The sequence below is a fragment of the Solea senegalensis genome, linkage group LG3 (genome assembly GCF_019176455.1).
Source record: "Solea senegalensis isolate Sse05_10M linkage group LG3, IFAPA_SoseM_1, whole genome shotgun sequence".
Lineage (NCBI taxonomy): Eukaryota > Metazoa > Chordata > Actinopteri > Pleuronectiformes > Soleidae > Solea > Solea senegalensis.
Genome location: NC_058023.1, coordinates 31,721,231 through 31,743,493, shown reverse-complemented (window position 1 = coordinate 31,743,493; position 22,263 = coordinate 31,721,231). Strand labels below are relative to the sequence as shown.

The window sequence follows — 22,263 nt, the reverse complement described above, 5'->3', positions numbered from 1 at the left end:
AAAACAGCTGACGTCTGTTTCCTGTTCGGTTCTTTCCTTCGTCGTCGCCACTCAATCTGGACTAAGTTACATTTTACTCTTGGATATCAAACGTACTGTACATATTAACTACTACTACTGCTTTTTTCTGTTTCTACTCGTCATTACAAAGTAAATTCTTGTGCTTTTTGTTTTTGTTTTTTAAAAAAAGAAGCTGTTGTGTACGTGAATCATCATTAACTAAACCAGAGGACGAGTTCTCGCGCCACCGTGAAACTCCGCTGTGTCACGTGACGCCGAGAATGCGTCTGTAGGAAAACGCACTTTGGTACAATGGTCAAAAAAATGAGAAAAAGTTAAAAAACAACAACAAACGTCTGCAGCAACTGTAAACTCTTCTACAATTCTTTCTCTTGCTTAGTGTCCAGTCAAACTTGTGCGTCATTGGTGCCATTTCTTGTGCTTTGTTGTCACTTGGATTTGACGACAATCGCGTTTCGATTGTCGTCACAGAGTTTTAATGTGTGTGTGTGTATGTTGGAACAAATAAATTGTTGCAGTTAAAAGTGTCGCATTTTCATTTTCTTTCTCTGGAAATTTGTGACAACGATCAAGAAAAGATCAAAAATATCAAATTGGTGATAGAAGTGTCATCTTTTCTCATGTGATAAGATAATCGATCTTCATCAATATTTTAATAAATAAATAGTTTTACGATAAGTCACAGTATCTAAATACCACATTTGACTAAATTAAGACAAGATACAAGATATTCTCTACATTCCACTGCAAAGCAATAAGCGAGCTAGCCGACATATTAGCTACATAGAATGGTGACATAAGCTAATTAAATGTGGAGAAAACAGCAATTTCATAAACAAAATAAAAAGACTCACCTGAACATTTGATGCAAACTGCTTTTTACAGTATTTTTGAATAACTGCTTCATGGAAAAAGGAAAAAAAAGATAGGATTTCATCTAGAATCAAAGACGAGGATTAAAAAACGCGTCATAAGCGGTGATTTTTGGAAAACTTTTATTGCAGGATGATCAGATTGAAATGGAAAAGGCACCATGAAAACTAGACACAAATGCTTTCACTTTGTTTTTGTTTTTTTTATCTCTGATCGACTTCTAAGAGTGTCCATTTAAACTTTAAAGGGACAGTTCACTACAAACACGTTTGTCATTTCTCATTTACAGCATTGATTTAGCTACGGTTCGTTATTATTATTACATTGTTATTAACGTTGTTACAGTTTTGTGCTACAGTTCCGACTAAAACTTTCTCCGTTTACAATCGATGCCACAGTGAGTTCAGGTCGTATTCGCTTCTTTGCAGACGACTGTGTGATTTAAATCCCCAAATTTCAGTCAAATTTTTTTTAAATTATCGCGATACTCGGCGGTCATTCATGAACCAGCATGAACGCTGAGGGACGCGGGGCTACAATGACCAATCTGACCAATGTGGGCGGGGCCTGAAGCAAAAATGTTTAAATCAGCAGATTTTTCTGGTTTCAACACTAATTTTAAATGATTACGTGTAAATTTATATTTGTACTATTCAGTTTTTTCCCCCACATTTTTTTAAGAAACATCAGTTACTAATCTCAGATTATTTGTTTGGATTCGGAGACACAGAATGTTGAATTTTTCAAATTTAGAATCTTATTTTTCAGGATTCATTGACTCAGATATTTTACAATGCCATTTTATTTATTTATTTATATTAATCTTAATTTACTTCATTTAACAGTTTTGCTGTGGACTGAAAACAAAACTAAAATCTGATGTCGACATCAGGGACACATTACTGATGCAAACGTTCACTTATTGGTCCAAACATCGTCCTTTTGTTGTTCTTGTTGTTGTCGATGTTGTTCCTACGGAGACGAGACGAGGACTTCCTGTCGTCGCCGCATGATCTCCACAAACTCGGCGTGGTCGGCTGCCGCCTGGAGGTGAAGAGCAAGAAAAAGAACGTAGAAAAAAAAAAAACAGCAGTAAAAGCAGCAAAAAAGTGAAGGAAGGAAGGAGATCAATGGGTGCTGCCTTCATCAAAAGACTCCACCCCCGAGTCACAGGTGCTCGCCGCAAGTTTCTCCTGACGCCTCCTCATGATCTCCTGGAGCTCAGAGCCCGCGGCTTTCTGGAGACGCAAGAGACACAGAGAGGACGAGAGAAGACAAAGACAAAGCAGAGAAAAAACACAAACAAAATTGTTAGAACAAAAACAAAATTAAAAAAAAGGGTGAAGGAAGTGAGGTCAGATACTCTCGAGAGACTGAATTCGATCATTTCCTGTTCATTTCGCGACAAAAACCTCACGTTGTTTTACGGTTTTCAGTGTATAATTTGTTGCTTGGTTAGATTTCACTTCCTGTTCCTTCCAAAGTAAAAGATCTTCACTTGCACATTTAACAATTTAACGTAAACAATCACCTGAGAACCACTCACCTGTACAAACAAAAACGCCGCCCGAGTGCCAGGTATATTACGACCATTTACGTTGTTACACAGCGTTTTCTGAGGGTTAGCGTAGCTTTAGCTTGGGTAAGACTCCATCATAACGTTCATATATTAGCTAATGTTTGGTTTTTCCACTGCAAAGTGTTTTTTTTCCTGGCATTTCCGAGATGTTTTGGTTTAAAAAACTTGAATGTGTCATCTACCGGGCCGTTAGATATATCCGGCCAACTTTAGGCACACGGGCCACCAGTTGCTGACCACTGTCCTTCTCTACTTGGTCTCAGTCCCTCGAGAGTCTCCGTTCGCCGTCTCTGAAGCATGTCAGCGGCAAAGCAGAAGATTTCTTCCAGCGTCCGGTGACACGAGAGAGAATCTTCCTCTGACTGAGGTCACATGACTCCACAGTTTGTCATGCGTCATGTGACCTCAGTCAAACCTTAACTCCTTAAGAAGCGTCTGCCGCCATCGCGCTGCAAGCTGTGGAGAGCGTGAGGATGAAAAGCTTGTTGGGAAATATTTTCTGAAACTGGTCCCACAAAAATCTGAAGGCTCAAAAAATAAGAAACAAAAAAAGGAGAAAAAACAGAAATATATATATTTTTTTACAATTTTTATGAAAAAATTGTTTTACTTTTTTAAATAGTTAATATTTTTGCCTTTGTGGAAGCAGCTGCAGTAAAAAGCTTGAAAAGCTGATATTAAACTCATTGTTTAATTTCAAAAAATCATTCATATCATTATTGATGCAGCCATTAAAACAATGCTAATCAATGCTAAGCTAATACATGTTAGAATATCTATGTCCCGGTATCTACAGGAGGCAGGGGTCAGAGGGCGCTCAGGTGAAGGTCAGAGGTCAACAGGAAGTGGAGGTCAATGTTGTGGAGTGAGTTCATTCGGGGGGAGTTTAAGGAGGACTGACTTCACTAAAACAGCCACAGCAGCTTAACAAACACTGGAGCTACTGGGGCTACCTTAAAAACCACGAGAGCCTCGCTCTGACGGCCAGAGTCTAAAATTAAAGGTGTCAGCGAGTCTCAAGTCAGGATCAGCGAGTCAGTGAGTCCAGAGGCAGGACTTAAGTCCAAGAAGTCTAAGTCAAGGCCAATGCACCAACTAGTCCAGAGTTAGGACTGAGGTGTCCAGAATCAACACCGGTGAGTCTAGAGTCAAGACCATCAAGTATGAGTCAAGTCCAGGAGGTCACCAGTGAGTCCAGTCAAGTTCCAAGTCATGACCAACTTGTTGGTCCAATGAGAGTTAAGACCAGTATGTTCCAGGTCAGGACCAGCAAGTCCAGAGTCAACAACAGCAAATTCTGAGTCGCGATATTTGACCAAATTGAAGATCAGTGATTGGCTTCTGTCAAATTGATTGACAGGTATTTATAGTAAAGTGAGAGGTCATGTGATCCAAGTCCAGACCGGTTCCTGTTTGTCAAGTCCAGTCTTGTGACCCGAGTCCAAAAACCCAAAAAGGAAAAAACACAACAAATTTGTCAGAGTCTGTTGATTTAAATCTGGCCAACAGAGCGACGCCAACGCCGTCATGTGATCAAAATACCTGAGCGACCGCGGAAACACACTCAGGAGATCAAAGGAGGGTCAGAAGAAAACCTGCAAGAGGAGACAAACACCAAAGACCAGAGGACGCTGCGGTTTGGGGACAGAAAACTCAGAGACACAGAAAAACTCAGACATGTGACGACTGAAGTTATCTGAACAAGTTGAGTTGTTGTCCCGCTAACGTTAGCTCAGCTCGTCTCTCTAAAAACTTCAGATCCAAACGTCCTGAAGATCAGCGACTAAAAACAACGCTGACTCGTGACACTGCCACCTACAGGTCAAACTTCAATTAACTACAAATAAAAATGTTTTTAAACACTCACCTCCAGCGCCGCCTTCTGCACCGTCACCTGACTGAAGACCCGAGCGCCGTCGTCGGGACAAACCGTCTTCAGCTCGTCTTTGTTGAGGGAAAACAGCTGAGCGCCGGTCAGGACGCCGAGGCTGGCGATGGTGCTGCGGACGAGAAGAGCGTACGGCAGCGTGAGCGGCGACGTATGACAACAGGACTTTAAAAAATCACGTAGACTCACACGGCGCTGAAGCCTTTGGCGTCCAACCACGATTTAACGTCCGCGGGCGTCGAATCGTACGTGATGTTGACGGACGGCGCGTTGGCGCCGCGACACGGACCTGGTAACTTCTTCTGCGTGCTGCGACCCAGAGTCAGTCTGTGCAGCAGCTCGTCCTGAACCTCCTCCATGTTGGATTTCCTGCCTGCAGGGGGCGACGAGGGGAGCCATCAAAAAACATGCGATCGGACAAACTGAACTGAGCGAAACCTCAAGATTTTTATGAAATACCTTGCAAAAGTCAAAATTCCCACGACTCAATATTTCAAGATTTGACTAAAAAGTTAAATGACTGGGAAAATGTTTAGAGAATTTAGGATACATTTTGTTCCAAAAACCTTTTATACATTTTTGTAAGTTTTTTTGTATGTGCTTTAAATACACAAACTTTATTCAAAAAAAAGCAACTTATTTAACACATTTACAAATATTTTTTCTCTGCATTTCTTTAGTTGTTCAAACTAAACACAACAAACTTTAACTTGATGAAAGTAAAAAATACTGAGATAAATGCGACGGTGAAATAATAAAAACTAAAATATGAAAATATTGAGAATTTTAAAACTAAATAAATAAACGAAAATGCAATTTTTATATTAAATTTACAAAACATTTCTCCTCTATCTGCTTCTTAAACAAAATGCAACCAACTGTACTTGGAAATAATAATAATAAATTGAATTAATAAAATACAGACTAAAAACTCACGGCTGAACTGTGTCGGTCTAGGGTTGTGGTCCCTCATGGCGACGCTGCCTTGCTCACTGGACGTGGTGCTGTTCTGGCGGCTGACGCTGCTGCTCGTGGCCTCTTTGGCGGGTTCAGTGGCCGGAGGAGGAGGCAGCGGTGGCGTGGGGAGCCTGGCGATGGGGGCGGGGCCTGGTGGCGGCGGCGTGGGGGCAGGAGGCGTTGGCGTTGCGGCGTGTTTACTGCCTATGTGGTCGGTTCTGTTGGTTTGTTTCTGAAAGGAAACGATGTTTGGGTTTACGTCAAACGCGGCGGCTAAAATCTGACCCGACATCAACTGTTCGTTTGTTTGTTTACCTCGTTCAACTCGCCCAGTAATTGCTGCCGACGTTGAAAAACATAAACATTAAAATGGTATCGATGAGAGTTTTTTGATTTCAATTCACGGCAAACTCACTGCAAACTGGAAAATCTAGGGAGGATTCGACTCTACGCCGACGACCTAATCAACTACACTCGACATCACACTCAACCTCGTCGTCCTACCTTAAACAACTCAAACTCCTTCTTTGGCATCATAAGCTTCATTTTTTTTTAAAAAACAAGGGAGGAAAAAAGTGACGTCATAAGACTCTGCGATAAAAATCACATTAAATAAATCAAGTTATGTCGCAGAAAACTCTCACCTGGATCGTGTGGCTGTAGACGGGCTCGGCACGGCCGGTCACGTCCACCGCTTTGGTGACGTCGAGGATGTTGTTTGGCACGTAGCCCAACGCTCCTTCACCGTTACGAACTTTCCACCACTGCTTCCTGTCGTCAAGGACCTGGAGGCGGAGTCACAGGCGGTTTAAATTCAGTCTGAGGTTTTTTTATCGAGGTATAAATGATCGACAACTAAAACACTGTATTGCAGCTAACTCTTATATTAAATGTAAAATTTGCACCCCCAAGTGTGTTTGTATGAGGTACTGACACCCTGTGGTGGAGATAGGCAGCTGCAGCAGTAAAAGCAGATTTTAGCCAAATAAAATCTACCTTAGCTTAAGTTTATGTTCACTGCATTACTGTATATCAATGCAAGATAATAATTTCTGCCAATCATTGACCCAACTCAGGGTCCACTAATAGTTATAGGGTTAAAATGTCAAAAATAGTTTTAAAAGACTGACTGAAAACATCAATATACAACATTCTTACAGCAGTTTTTGGGTATGGGACATTTTCTCGCGCTAGGATCAAATTCGTAAGTTTTTAAAATAATCTGACACTGCAAAAAAAAAGGAAGAACAATTCAGCAAAATCAATGTTTCTGCCAATCATTGGATTAGAAACTCTTAAGGGTCAATGACACAAACTTAGTGGCTGTTTTACACGGACGTAAACATGTGCAAGTTTGGTTACCTCGACGACCTCGTCTTTGAGGACGGACAGTTCCGTGTTGTTTCGTGCCACAAAGTCGTACTTGGATTTGGCAAAAACTTTCGGTTGGAGGGACTCGAAACCTCTGGAATCAACAATTCACAAGTCAATAATTCTGTCTCATCGATATTCTACTATAAAACAAAAACACATGCTAAAATTCAATATAACGACACAGAATTCTACAGTCATTTCTACAAATTTCACTAAAATTCCAAATAAAAGTGGACTTAAATAACGAGATTTGATAAACAGGAGCCGTGGAGAAGTGTTTCCGACAGAATGTGATTTAAAGAGATACATTTTTTTTAAAAGATTTGAGAAACAGTTAAAATGGAATCAGAGTTAGTGGAAACAAAGAAACAGAATTAAAAAGTATTTAATTAAGTTAAATAAAAAAAGTGAAAGCTGCAGATTGAAGAGAGATTCTATGGAGGACCAACAATGACATAATTGCATAAAAATATAAATATCAAATAATTAATGACACATCTCACTCAAAAGTAAAATAAATTATTAATCACACCAATAAAAGCACTTTAAGTTTTTTTAACTTGACTTTTTGATATAAAAAATATAAAATATAAATCATTTTTTGAACGATTTGGTCATAAATTCACAAATATAGTAGAATTTCATGTTTGACCAATTAATAATTATGGATTTTACTATTTTTAAGTCATATTTATAATTTTTTGATATCATTTCTGACTGGAATGGCCCTCTGTACTGGTGGTTTACATTTTTTTTTACACCTAAAATTTTTGTTTTGTTTTTTTAATCTATAAACTCAAAAATGTTGCATTGAAATTCTATTATTTTGTATTTAAGACAAATCTTTAGTCCACAACTGGGACATTTATGAAATAATTGACTGAATAACCCCATGGACAGGTGACGCTATGGTCCACTGTAATAACAAGGACTGGTTTGAATAATAATAATTAAAATAAATAAAAGACGAAATGTGTCACAATTACAGTAAATAAATAAATGTAAACGTCATATTTGATCCTCCAAAGGCTTAAAGGTCATAAAAAAAGGCGGGAACAGTTCTCCAGGGCGCTGGAGGTCACGTGACCGCTCGTTACCGGTCGACGCGGCGGCTGACGGCGTGTTTGAAAGCAGCCACGGCCGTGTCGTGATCCAGGGTCTGCGTGCGTTTGTGGGTGGAGTCGGAGAAGACGTACCCGTCGGAGGAAGGGTACGACTGCAGTGCCACCTGCTGGACAAACGACAACCACCACAGGTAAAATTTAACGTTGGACAGAAAACGTCGCAGGCGTGAGCGGGTTTGAAAAGAGGACGACGCCCACCTCCTGCGCCAGTCTCGTCGCCAGCTCCTCCTGCCTCTGGACGTCGGCGTTGACGAGACTCTCGGCGAGCTGCGTCAGCTCCCGTTCGCGACTCGGTGTCACCCCCGGCAACGCCGGCGGCTCCCAGCCGTCGCGAAACCTCAGTGGACACGGAGGGAAGAAGTGATCCTTAGGCCACTCCAACCTGGAGACGACAGGCGGCGAAAACCGAGAAAGGTCACATGACGGTCACATGAAGGTCACAGACGCGCTGGAGGACTGTTCGTCCTCGTCTCACCTGCTTTTCGTCCACCCGTCTCCCAGGGCAACCCACAAGTGTCTCTCCTCTGGCGTTCCGGACGCGTGCAGGAAGTCGATGGCGTCCCTGGTCAGGAGAGGAACCACGACGCCGCGGGCCAGATCCACGCCGCCTGACTCCTGGATCACCTGAGGAGGGAGAAGGGTCAGACTGAGGCCCCGCCCACACGCACACATCAAGTGCTTTCATTTTGTAAAAAAACAACACAACACATCAGAGGGTGGAGTCTGACCATCCTGAGCGGCGTGAACAGGAAGTGAACCAGATCCTCGGAGCTGGGATTCTGGATGTGATCCTTAAGTTTGGCCTGAGCAGAAAAACACAGAATCACAGGAGGTCAGTGAACGCACCACCACTCACTCTGTACACGTTTGTGTGTGTGCGTGTGACCTGAGGTCAAAGTTCACTCGCACCAGCTGGTTGAAGGCGTGTTTGAACTTCTGCAGGCAGTCGACAAACTCGTCCTCACTGGGGGGTTTGGAGCGCAGCGTCAGGACGCCCTCTGGTGGACACATGCAGAGACACGGCTTCAATTACACTGTAAACAAAATCCCCTCAGACGCAAGAAATAAAAGGAAAAGTGTTTTTTGGGTGTTTTTTTATCAGAAAGACGTAGAAATTAAATATTAAATTGAATAAATAAGTTTGTAAAATCATTTTACTTTTGTTTGAAATACTGGTGTAAATAATCTTTCTGACAAGCTGACAATCTAATGATAAACAGTCTGTTGTTACATGATGTGATGACTGAGTGAACATGAAGGCGTGTCCTCACCTCCTGGACTTTTCTTCTTGCCTTTCTTCACCTTCTTCCTCTTGTTGAGTTCGTTAAAAGCCTCGGCAGCTTTCTGAAGTTTGGTGACGAAGAACTCCACGTCGTCCAGGATGTGGTTCAGAATTTGCTGTAGATAAATAAATAAATAAATAAATAAATAAACAAACAAACAAATAAACAAACAAATAAACAAACAAACAAACAAACAAACAAATACATAAATAAATAAATGTATGAATGAAGGTTGTGTCACATTCAGGTTCTGAAAACTGTGATTAAATTTTAAAAAAACCAAGAGAAGAGAGGTCGTGCAGTCAGATTAAATCTTCACGCTGACCTCTGACCTCAGATCAGATGGACTCACCACGTCTCTGTCCACTCTAGCCGCCGTCATCTCTACGGGTCCATCGTCCTCTGAGAGACGACGACGCTGCTGCTGCTGCTGCTTCTCGTCTGAAGACAAATGAAATATTTACATTTTTATGGCTCACAATTTTTGCTTAAGATTATTTAAGAAGTCTTTAAAATCTTTAAGTCTTTAAAATAACTGATTTTTTTATGTAGAAAGAAAATACCCTGATGTTTTAATATATACACGTATGTATATACACGTGTATATATACATACTAAACACCAGTTTAGCATTTAGCATTTTAGCACGCCAACATGTCACACACAAACACTGCAGTGACATCACTCACAGTCTTGCTGCTCATTGGTCCAGGCCGACCACGCGGCCGCTCGGCTCTTCACGTCCACCTGATTGGACGCCGTCGGGGGTTCGGGGGCGGGAGCGGGAGGGGGAGGCGGGATAACGCCGTCGCTCTTCAAGATCATCCTGCGAACACACGCACAGACGGATCAGCCGATCGGCCGCCAGCGAGACAAAGCGGCGACGCTAACGGAACGCGATGACTTACTTCAGAGCCTCGGGTCGTTTCTTGACTTTGCCTCCTTTGGCGTCGATCATGGCACTTTCAATGTCGGCGTGGATCAGATTAGCCTGAAGGAAACGGTGTCAACGCAGGGGTCAAAGGTTGAATATTTAACACTTAATTCACCAGAAAATGCAAACAACCTTTATGAATGATGAAAAATACAATTATTCACGCAACACAACTTCGTACGATTTTATCATGTGCTTTAGGTTTGAAATACATAACTTAACTCATAGAGCCCTTGGTGTACCACAGGGCTCGACCATGGGCCCCCTTAACTTTACATTAAATGTAGTTTGAGCAGAAACTGAGACAGTTCCGTCTCTGTGTCTTTGTCTCCCTCTTGTATCTCTTTTTTTCCACAGAGACATAATTAAATGCGTATCATCTGTATTTTATCGATTAGTAGCATCTCATCATGCGCAAACTAGAATATTTTTTACAACACGAGAAACAAAAGAAAACTTTGACTCTTTGAAATGTTTCTAAACGCCAATTTTATGCACAAAGACATCCACAAACAAACGCAACACAAAGACACGCACAATTTGTATCATGTGCTTTAGACGTGATGTTGTATAAACTATAAATCAGCATCGAGAGAGAGAGACACTTTATGACGAATGTTGTTAGCTTAGCACTTGTTGCTAAGTTATGTTGACTCACAAACAATCAACGTAAATAAATCGATGTGAAGAAAAAAAAAACAAGCCGCAAAGTCAATCAGCCGATCATGTGATCATACACAGGAGCCAATCAGAGGTCGCTGTACCTTGATGTCGTCGCACTGGAACAGGTGCAGGTCGGGTTTGTTCTGACCCGACTCTTTACAAACCAGAGCGAGGATGGAGTCGTAGCTGCAGGCGTTCATCACGGCCTGACAGTGCTGCACCGTCCCGATCGGGAAGTTCTCCAGCTCGTTCTGACAAGAAAAAAAAAAAAACGAGAAGACGCGTCAGAAAGTCTGTGGACATGTGAAGCCACGCCCCCTCTCACAGGTGACACCCACCTTGGTTTCGTGGTCGATGAGGCTCACGCTCTTCTCCTCCACCTGCAGCAGCATCTCCTGAGTCCAGACTTTTCCTTTGGCGTCCAGCAGGCGGAGACGTCTGATGCCGTCGTCCACCGTGATCATCCCGTCTTTACGGTCCAACACGAACGTGGTCAGGTGCTGAGGACAGAAAAAAGGATTGATTTTATTATTATTTGTTTATTTATCTCGACGTTGGTGGAGATAAATCTTTTTGAATCTCTATGTCTCACCTCCACGTGATACTGCGACGTGTCCGTCAAACCGTTGATGCTGTTTTTGGTGAAATGTTTCCTTTGTTCTGGATTTTAAAAAAAAATAAATAAACAAATGTCAGTTTCCTGTTTACAAACATAAACAAAAGGTCAGAGTCCCATCGAGAAGTTTGTTTCTTGTAAACATCAGAGGAACCACGGATGAAACAAATGTTTCCTGCGGGGACCTGAGTGGGTTCAGAGGTCAACCACAAACACACAGCAAAGTATCACAATGAAGTGGAAGCTGAAAAACATGTAAAAAAGGCGTGGCCATGGACCAAAGTAAGGGGGTGGAGTCAAGTCAAATGGGTGAGGTGTTGAGTTTATGGTCCATAGGATGACTTCACTGACATCAGGACGTTTAAAGAGCAGTTTGGTCAATGTTACGTTTATAGAGATGAAATTTACAAGGTTTCTTGAACGCATCACATTTGCCGCTCCTGTGTTACTTGGACTAACTCTCATGAGCGGGAGTTTAAAATATCTGAGTAAATAAAACCATTGTGTAATATTTAAAAAGCATTTTTGACGGAATCCGGAAGATTCTACACGAACACACACACATGCAAAAACACGCGCACACACACACACACACACACATGCAGACACACAAACACACTCTCTGCTCACTGTGACTTTTCTTTTTGTGTTTTGAAGATGAGCGAAGGAAATAAATGTCCTCTGATCCTGTTCACGTGGACAAACGAGACACGGAGAGGACACCGACTGTGAACTTGTGTCGGCGTTTGAACACTTTTGCACTACGATACCGTCCCAGCACGACTCGAACCTCGTCAGAGCAGGAACTAAAACATGCCGAGCCGAGCGGTGCTGGAACTGTGTCGCGGAAAAGCGTCAGTGAACATTACGTTAATGTGTGTGTGAGTGTGTGTGTGTGTGAGAATCTTACCGTACAGAGCTTTGGCACGAGATTTGACTTTTTGTTTCTGAGGCTCAGAGTCGTTTCCACTGTAACACACAAACACACACTGTTACTACCTTGTCTTGTATAAAAGTACCTCAAAGGGATACTTGAGTAAAAGTACAAGTATTGTAACTATAATATTACTTAAGTAATATAATTTTATGACTTATCAAAAGTCATAAAAAGATGAGGAGTTAGGATTGGGCCACGGTGGCTCAGTGATAGGGCAAGTTGTCTTTTAACTTTTTTTGACTCTGTCATGTGATCACTGAGATTAAAAAAACAAAACAAAAATAAAAACTATCGATCAGTATGTTCCGTTGACATTTAGTCACCGATTATTGATCGTTTCTGCTCATTAACAACATAACAGCTTCACTGTGACCTGAAAAGAGCCCTTAACATCCAAAACCAGGTCAGTGGATCAGGTCCAGGTCCTGACCTAAAGACCAAAGGTACGTCTGTATTTTATTATGAAACTAATTAACCCAGTCTCAGAGGGGTCAGTGAGTGCCACACAGATAATGCCTGACCTTTTCAAGTGGTCACTGAACGCCACACAGATAAAAGACGACTTTTATTAAAGTCTTCATTAAACGCCACACAGATAATTGACATTTTTATGTGGTCAGCGAACACCACACAGATAATACCAGACTTTTTTTAGGTGGTCAGTGAATGCCACACAGGTAATTGACTTTTTTTCAGTGGTCAGTGAACGCCACACAGATACTGACTTGATGTGTGAGCCGTAGGAGCCATAGACGCTGGAGGCGAGGGGCGGAGCTTCGTGACCGTTCATCTTGCGTTGGTGTTGGCGTCAGCTGGAAAAAAAAAAAGACAATCGTCATCATCTTCATCATCACTGTGCTTTAGATTCAGCAGAGGGACATGAGGACATTTCTGTAAAGGTTCAACACTGATAATTAAATACTGATGAGTGAGCTGAGCAGAAACTGAGACAGTTCTGTGTCTTTGTCTCTGTGTCTCCGTCTCACGCCTGTTCCTCCTTTTCATGGACAAATAATTAAAACCTGGATTAAAGGACGTGGACATGGCGACGCATCTCGGAGTCACACAGCGAGGCTGATGAGCTTCTTCCTGTTTGCTCTGTGCGGACACGTCTGATTACTTTTCCCACCGCCCGTCGCCATGACAACAACGCCCTCCATCAGCCTGTGAGACAAAGCTGAGGGAGAGATGAGTTTCGGGAGGTGAGACATCGTCAGTGTGTGCCCGTCTCTTTGTCCGTCCGTCTCCAGGCTCAGGAGGACGCTGACATTTAAAAATCAATCATCAGGACGTTTGTTGTGTTTCCTATCTGACCTTTCACAATAAAAGCTCCTGCAGTGACTGGTTATCAGTCACAACAGCTGTCCTCAACACACACACACACACACACCACATCACACAGGTCACATGACAACACTCAACAGCTGACTGTATGATAGTGTGACAGCAACACATTCTACACCATGAGTTCCCATGGAAACGCAGAGCCTGTCTGTGGTAACGACTTTTTTAGCAACAGTTTCACACACACGGATAAGCATGTGGGTGTGGTTTGTGTGATTTCATATCAAACAGAGATAAGAGGGGCGGAGTCAAGTGACAAAGTCAACACCGTGGAGGACACGGCGTCTCCACTCATTAAAGACCCTGCAGGAAGAAGAAAGTTAAACTTTAAATAAAAAAGAGTGACATTGTCCTTTAAATGTGTTCTGTTTTATGTGTGGTGGACTTTAGCACAGAGTGAGTAAACACAGAATTTCTTCACATAAAACTGAAATATTCATGCTTCCTGATCAGCCTGAGGGGCAGTGAACGCATCGCTGAGCTGTTTGTTTAATGTGACATTTGTTTGATCAAACTGTTAAAATCTAACCGACGTTCAAACATTAATGAGAGCGTAAAACGACAGACGCTGTCCTCTCTCTCTCTCTCCCTCCCCCCCCCCACGGTCATGTGACGTCAGCGTGAAAAAACTCACGTCTGTCCCGTCACACCAAAAACTGATTTTACACTTGTAAAAGAAGAGTGAGACCCAAATTGTGTTATGATTTACAGACGTACCCTAAATGCCTCCCAATCGGTAGTTGACGCTATAAAATACAGACGTACACTAAATGCCTCACATTCACCAGGTGGCGCTACGAAATTCGGACGCACCCTGAACACCTCATATTCACATTTCAGTAGAGATTGCGATCATCAGTAGACGCTAGAAATTACAAACATACCCTAAATGCCTCACATTCACAACCACCACTTGGCGCTATAAAATTCCGACGCACCCCTAAATGCCTCACACGTTCAAATATCAGTTGACGCTACAATATACAGACGTGCCCTGAATGCCTCACATTCCCATCAGTTAATATTACACGTTACTGTAAAGAAAATGACGAGTCAAAGATATAATTTTTACACACACGAACCCTAAATGCCTCATACGTACATTTATCGGACATACCGTGAACGCCTCACCATGACATTTGTAAGTAAATACTGTAAGATACAGACGTACCCCAAACTCCTCATGCGCAATCATCAGTAAACACTAAAAGTTCCAGACGTCATGCCTCACATGAACATTTAAACTATACATTACAGACGTACCCTAAACACCTCACAATAACGCAATAAATTACAGATTACTAGTAAATGGCTCAGATTTACAGACGTTCCACAAACGCCTCACATGCACGCGTTTATCAGCGTGGTCCTTGAACGCGCCGCGACACGGCGATAACGCAGCTGCACAAACAAAAACTGGAATGAATCTGTGATTCGTGCCTCAACGGAGGACTCCGTTTCCCACAATTCCTTGCTCCGTCTCTTCCACACACCTGAACTTTAATGTTTTTTTTTGTTGTTTTTTTAAAGTGTTGTTTTTCTTTAAATAAATCAAAATGAGAGTCAGTTTTAAACGCCGTCAGTCTGAGTGTGGGACAGAGGAAAGTTAAGAGGATTGGTAAGAAGATTTAAGATTTAAGATTTACACACACACACACTATAATCTCCTGAACAAAGGATGCTGGGATACATGTGTGTGTTTTATAGAAAACTCAGAAGACACAAAGAAAAGCTGCAGGTCAAAGTTCAAACATCAGACACCCACAGAATCTCATGATGTCTGTACTTCCCCCTTTAAATTAAATTATGAATATTTTCATGTGATTGCACCGAGTCAAGCTGTGTGTGTGTGTGTGTGTGTGTGTGTGTGTGTGTGTGTGTGTTAATGACACGTGTGACCTGTGATCATGACAGTCGCACACAGAGAGAATGAGAGCAGCTCTGCCGTGTGTCGATTGATTAATTGTCCTCAGTTTGAGATCGAGGCCATGCGGCTCCGCTGAGAGCAGTGTAACCTACATAACTGGACCAAGTTCACTGCGAGGAGGAAGAAGATATATTTAATCTCTTTAATCTCACTGTCAGACAGACTTTACTGACGGGAAACTGAAGTTTATAAACTGATTTCTCTCACTCGCTCTCTCGCACACCAAAGTCCATAGAGAACATCTGTGATTTTAGCTCGTGGGGGAAACGGGAGCTGGTGGTCGACTGCTGCCTCGTGTGGTTTGCTGTGTTTACCGTGTTTAACCCGAACAACGGATTTGAACACAGAAGTCAGAAAGAAACACGTTAGAACTTCCTGAAGGGGGCAGCAGTGAGTCAACAGCCTCGCTGTGCTGTGACAGAAAAACACTGATTTTCTCTATGGACTTTGGTGCAGAGAGAGTAAGAGGTTTATGAAGAAAAGTGTTAGCCTATTACAATCTTTATGCTAAGCTAAGATGTTCCCTAGCTTTACACATGAATCCTAAGTTTCTCTTGTTAGCATTCTTTATGCTACGATAACAGTCTTTATGCTGTGTTAGGTTAACCATTTTACCCAGTTCCCAGTTTTTATGCTATGCTACCATATAATTATACTTGTTACAGTCTTTGTGCTATGCTAAGATAACAGTTTTCCTGTTTCCAGTCTTTATGTTATGCTATCATATTCTCCTTGTTACAGTCTTTATGTCATGCTAGGCTAAACATTTTGACAGGTTTACGGTCTTAATGCTCTACAAAGCTAACAGTGGCCCCTTGCTTCCAGAATGTATGCTATCCTAAGATAACATTTTCTCCATAAACATTACTGCCAATCGTGAACAGTTTCCCTTGTTTGCATTCTTTATGCTACGCTACCATATGCTCCATGTTACAGTCTTTATGTCATGCTAGGCTAAACATTTCCACAGGTTTACAGTGTTAATGCTCTGCTAAGCTAACAGTGGCCCCTTGCCTCCAGTATTTATGCTATTTATGCTATACTCATTATGCTATGCTAAGCTATCAGTGTCTCCCCATGTGCAGCATTTGTGCTTAGACAAACTCGGAGTTTCTGATTTGTGCTACGCTAAGAGACACTCCTTGTGTACAGCATGTGTGCTAAGAGAGGTGTGGTCCTGTATGTAGCCACAGCAGCTGTTTAAATAGATTAGCACACGTGTGAATATGTTACAGCTTTTGATTCAGATTAAATCAACATGTCCAACATCCATTGCTCCGAAAGGGCAGACACGTTAAAGCCAACTAATAACAATAATCCATAATAATCCTCACACTGCTGAGGGTTGATTACCAGATGCTTTAATCCCTGTGTGACCAAATGAAGCAAAAACATTAGTGTAAAAACACAATTAACCTCATGTAAAACTGTTTTTGTTTAACCCTAGAGACATACTGAGGGATTATTATGATTTTGACAAATGTTATGTTCAGCAGATTAATCTAAAACCAAGTTGGGACAGAGATAAATAAATTAATTCAAGAAAGTCATGAAGAAATGAAAGTGAAAAACAACATGAATCCCCGTTCACCGGGTCACGGTCTCAGCGTGTTCACAAACTAAATTAAACGCAGATTAAAATCAGGAGTTTCAGATGAACACAAGTCTGAGCTCAGCGTTAGCGCTCGGAGGATTCTCATGTCCCAACACATCACATACACTTTATATAAATGAATACATGTCACTTCATCATATTTTTTTAAATATATATCTTAGAACCACAAAACTGATGCCTGAGTCTATATTTATTGTTTACACTGACCCCTTTCAATTGCTAGTTGGTTAGCCTGTTGGCATTGTTAATGCCATTTGTTTTCTCTTTGCCAACAGCTAATCATGTTTAAATCTCTGCTAACTGCTAACAGCAGCTGCTATGACAAATGTATGCATTTGTAAGTGCCATCTGTCTAGAAACTCTCATGCTAGTTGCTAAGTGAAAACTATAAGCAAAATATAACCTGCTATGGTTTAACTCTCTGGTAATAGATAATAGCAGGCTAATGTTGAACACTAAAAGCTAACTTAAAGCTTATAACGTTTAATTCTCAGCAAACTACATTGAACTCTGCTGAAAACTAACGGCAAATTACAAACTATCGACTCTTTGGTAACAGGTAATAGTAAGCTAATGTTGAACTCTTCGCTAAGAGCTAACTGGAGGCTAATGTTTGATTCTCAGAGAACAGTAAACTACATGCTAAAACTGTTAAACTCCTGAAAACTAGCAGACAAACACTCTTTGCCGATGACTAACAACATACTACTGGCATTCATAGCATTCTAAATGATTAGCTACATGCTACTTTCACAGACAGACCAGCGTCTTACCCGTCTCTGTCACCGTGTCCACTGGTGGACGTGGACAGTAAACAGGGTCACAGTGGACAGATTCCTGTGCAGGACGTGGATTTGCCGCAGCAGCTTGTCGTTCTCAGCTCGCTCCACTTTAAGCCTCTAATTAATAAGTCGTCAAAGGGGCAGGTGGACGGGGGAGGGGCCGGGGCGGGGCTTAATGTCAAGAGAAACAGGACATCATGACAGTCTGACACAGGTCAGTTTTTATTCACTTTTTTTTATTTTAAGAAATATTGAATTTGAAGTTACTTTAATAACTATAAATAAATATATAAACATTTTCTAAACTAAGAATAACTTTAACATTAAAATATGTTAACATATATATGTCTTTAATGTTTGGTTTGTTTTTGTTTGACACAGAATCTCTCTCACAGGTCGGTCGATTGATTGATTGATTGATTAATTGATTGATTCCTCCTGAGTAAACTCCTTCATGTTGTTCCAGAGTGAAACGCGACTCCTGTCAAATCAGCTCCAGTTTCCTGTTCCTGTCACTGTCCCATAATTCAGCGCGGGGGCCCCTCCCACCAGACCACGGCCAACGCCTGACAGGTACGATTACCCCGTCGTCACGACAACCAATGTCTCACACACACACTCAGAGGAGACGCCTGGTAACGGACGCTTCCCCTTTTTTACACAATGTCTCATTACTCATGGACAAAACCATCACTATTTAATACAAGCGATCAATAATTGAAAAGAATCAAAAAGTTCCAGCAAACTTCTTTCAGTACAAAGCGTCCCGGCCGAGACACTGGGAAATGTCCACAAATAGTCTGAGGCTGTCCCAGAGGACGAGACTCTGAGGACGTTTTCCCAACGACAGGAAGTAAACAGGATCAGCTGTGGCGCTCGCTCGCTCTCTCTCTGTCTCCACAGGAAACGGTTAAAGGGACAGTTCCTGGTGTTTCAAGTGGGGCTGTATGAAGTGCTGCGTCACAGGTGACTCTAGGTGGGGAAGGGCACGTATGAGGACAAGTGGACATGTGTCACATTTAGGCAAAAAAAATAAATATACAACTGTGTTTTTCTAAGTAAATTAGTTTGTAGCCATACGCTGCGTTCCATTTGTCGTCGGAACTCGGAATTCCCTCTTCAGGAATGTCCCGTGACCCAAGTCATTTTGACTCGGAGCAACCCTGAGTTCAGGGTTTTAAGAAAAAGGAGTTGTTTCTAAAACAGCAGACAGAGTGGGAGAGTGGAGAGATATGAGAGCGAGCGTTTAAATACAATCTGGAATGCGAAGGTCACTCGAGTCGAGCCATTCGTTGCAATCTCACCACGTTCCCCACTAGATGTCACTAATTCTCACACACTGGTCATTCACACCAACACAGCTCAAGTAAACAACATCTTGAGAATATATCGCCACAGCGACACAGGAGCTGCCGATCCACTGCTGCCTCCATCAATAAATACACACGTGTTATTCCGCGACTTCTGTGTTTGAAATCCTTCACTCAGATTAACCTCAGTGGCACAAAGTGACCACACGAGGCAGCACTAAAGCAGCAGTTGCTGTGTGCCCCGATAGCTAAAAATCAATGATTTTCTCCATGGACTTTGGTGCTGGGTGAGTGAGTGGACTGTAAACTTCAGTTTCCAGTTGGAAAGGTGTAAATACGTTCTTAAGATGACGCAGATTTGTTAGCAGTAAATGATTTTTCACTTTTATAACACCCACCTTCTTCCAGCTGCTTCAGGCAGAGCACTCACCAGTCTGTAAATATACAGCGACATCTTGAACTGTGCCTTTAAAAAGACGATAATCAGCAGTATTTCACAACAGCTTTGACTCAAAGTTCTTTTTTTCCCTAAGAACACGACTACCTTTGACCTCGACTTCACCCAGTGACTATAAGACACAGGAGAAAACACCCCAGAACAGCTGATAGCAGCATGACGTCACACAGTACCAGTGACAGTAAGTGGTGTCAAAATGTCCCCACTATCATCATCATCATCATCATCATCACCACCAGGTAACCTCACCTGAGACCTGGACTCATAATAAGCTCCTGAGGTCACCGGGGGAGAAGCTAATGAGCTGCAGCTGATTAACACACACACATGAGCAGATTGTTTTTTAGAGATAACCCGGGACAGAGCCTGGAACAATACGCTGCCGTGCTATCTGTGTCCTCCTGACAACCATGCTGATCCAGGCCAAACAAAGACACAAAGACAGACACACACACACGCGACCTTCATCATCTCATTAACACCACAGTCCGTTCAGAATTCTGTCAATTCAAGCTCAACTTCAGCGCCGTGCACCAAACCCCCATCAAACATTCTGTTGATTTAATCTTCACATCGCTATCACAACACATCAGCGCCACATTAGACATTAAATGGACGTGGTGCCACATGTGCCAGGTGCTGTCTTTGAGATCGGCTTTAGTGTGATTTACTGTGAACCTTTACATTTTGTGCTAAATCTTAGTTTCTGGGTCACGCTCCTCGACGTCTCCCGCCACGATGTCCGTTAAAAAGAAGTCGTTTAAAGGTGATCACGAAAGTGTTTGTAAAAGTTGAATTAGCATAAATATATTGTGTTTAACGGTGCTAAACAATAAAGCCGAATCTAAAAGGAGGCGGTGGTTCTGCGTTTAATGCGGTAATATCGCGTGTTTTTTGCCCGAAAACACCTGCAGCATAAATTAATGTGAATTTTCCAATGCGGTCTGGTGTTGGCGTGTTCTCCGCTTACAAGGCTCCTTTCCCTCCATACAGCCGCAGGTAGATCAGGTTCCCTCGGTTTGTATTTTAATACAGGCCGATTAAAAAACCAGTTCAACGTGATAGGAAAAAACAAACAATAATCCTTTGGGGAAACGGACTCTGGTCAGTGAGGAATGTGAAGTGGCCTGTTGAAGCTCACCTGCAGGTGGGATCCACTTCACACCGCGGTCCGTTAGAAAAACATGGCTCAGACACGCAGCTCCACTCCGGCGTACTTCAGCGGCTCCTCCGGCCTCTGTGCGTCCGATCCTCTGTGCTCCACCTCGGTCAACTTTGGCGGCTCCTCCGGCCTCTGTGTACCCGACCCCTCTGAGCTCCGCGCCGGGTCACTTCGGCGGCTCCTCCGGCCTCAGTGTATGCGACACTGTCACCTCTCCTCCGGGTCACTTCGGCGGCTCCTCCGGCCTTTCTGTATCCGGCACTGTCACCTCTCCTCCGGGTCACTTCGGCGGCTCCTCCGGCCTCTCTGCGTCCGTCTCTCGTGGACCTGACTCGGGATCAAACTCTTGACTTTGAATCGCGGTGAAAAACCTGGTGCACACTTGGGGGCGGGGCTTCACTCAGTGTTTGACGGACATAGATGACACGCCCCCTTTTGGTATCCAGGTTACCCACCTCACCGATCATGACGATCATTGTTATTATTAAACAATCAAGGACCCATAAAAACTCTACTATCAGCAATTATCGGATATAAATATATATGTAAAGTATATTTATATATATATGTATATATATATGTATATATATATATATATATGTATATATATATATATATATGAATAATACTCGTTTGATGAAAAGGAGCTCGTCTGACTGGCTCCTTTCTCCACTCAGTTCAGGACAACAGACAACAGTCAGTGCAGAGTTAGAGCGCCCCCTGCTGCAGGCTGCTGCTGCTGTTGTTTTTATCTGCTGATTGATCAGTTTTGATCAGTTTTATCAGGTTTATCTTCTGTTCAATCACAAAGTCTCTCTGTCCTACAATCTATCACAGATACAGTATATATACGTGTTATATACGTTACACAAATATATATATACATATATATATACTTATTTACTGCATGCTAGCGTGTTAAATGTCATACATGTTGTAATATATTGTGTCTTTACATGTCATTTTATAGGTCACACATTTTCTCATATATTTATGTTATACTGAATATACCAATTGTTTTGTTTCATACATTTGGTGCTTGTATTATAAATGTTTTTTTAAATATATACTGTGTGTTGTATGTCATGTTTTCTTTTTTTTTTATTTGTCTATATATGTTACACAGTCCACGTGTATTATCGTGCTCGTTGTACGTGTCATGTTATACAGTATGTAGTAACTTATGTATACTGCACGGTAGTGTGTTAAATGTTATACGTTGAATATATGGAATGGAATTGTGCCTGTATACATGTATGAAATATAGTATGTCACATGTTTTATACGTTGTTTGTCATATACAATTGTGTTTACAGTGCATGTCTATGTTGTTAATCGTCTTGTTACATACACACATTTTGTATATAATGTAGTTTATAATAGATGTACTGTATGGGATGAATGTTTACCGTATGTT

General features: G+C 42.0%; 1 protein-coding gene across 9 annotated transcripts; it reads right to left on the bottom strand.

Moving 5' to 3' along the window:
• Positions 1 to 999: 999 nt before the first annotated feature.
• On the bottom strand, positions 1,000 to 21,236 carry eps8a (epidermal growth factor receptor pathway substrate 8a). Of its 9 annotated transcripts, XM_044021312.1 has the most exons (24): positions 20,826 to 21,236; positions 12,975 to 13,061; positions 12,223 to 12,281; positions 11,289 to 11,356; positions 11,035 to 11,196; positions 10,798 to 10,947; positions 10,008 to 10,090; positions 9,789 to 9,925; positions 9,452 to 9,540; positions 9,088 to 9,214; positions 8,726 to 8,814; positions 8,545 to 8,619; positions 8,292 to 8,440; positions 8,015 to 8,198; positions 7,790 to 7,923; positions 6,681 to 6,783; positions 5,963 to 6,103; positions 5,823 to 5,858; positions 5,634 to 5,657; positions 5,298 to 5,550; positions 4,551 to 4,734; positions 4,341 to 4,473; positions 4,016 to 4,068; positions 1,000 to 2,132 (listed from the first exon to the last, which is right to left on the bottom strand). In XM_044021312.1, the coding sequence occupies exons 2-23, from the start codon at positions 13,037 to 13,039 to the stop codon at positions 4,057 to 4,059; spliced, it is 2,457 nt and encodes an 818-aa protein (XP_043877247.1). In that variant the 5' UTR covers positions 13,040 to 13,061; positions 20,826 to 21,236; the 3' UTR covers positions 1,000 to 2,132; positions 4,016 to 4,056. The 9 variants fall into 9 exon arrangements, with proteins under 9 accessions (XP_043877247.1, XP_043877239.1, XP_043877246.1 ...); XM_044021304.1 differs by lacking the exon at positions 4,016 to 4,068; XM_044021311.1 differs by lacking the exon at positions 4,016 to 4,068 and having other exon boundaries at positions 7,889 to 7,923.
• Positions 21,237 to 22,263: the final 1,027 nt, after the last annotated feature.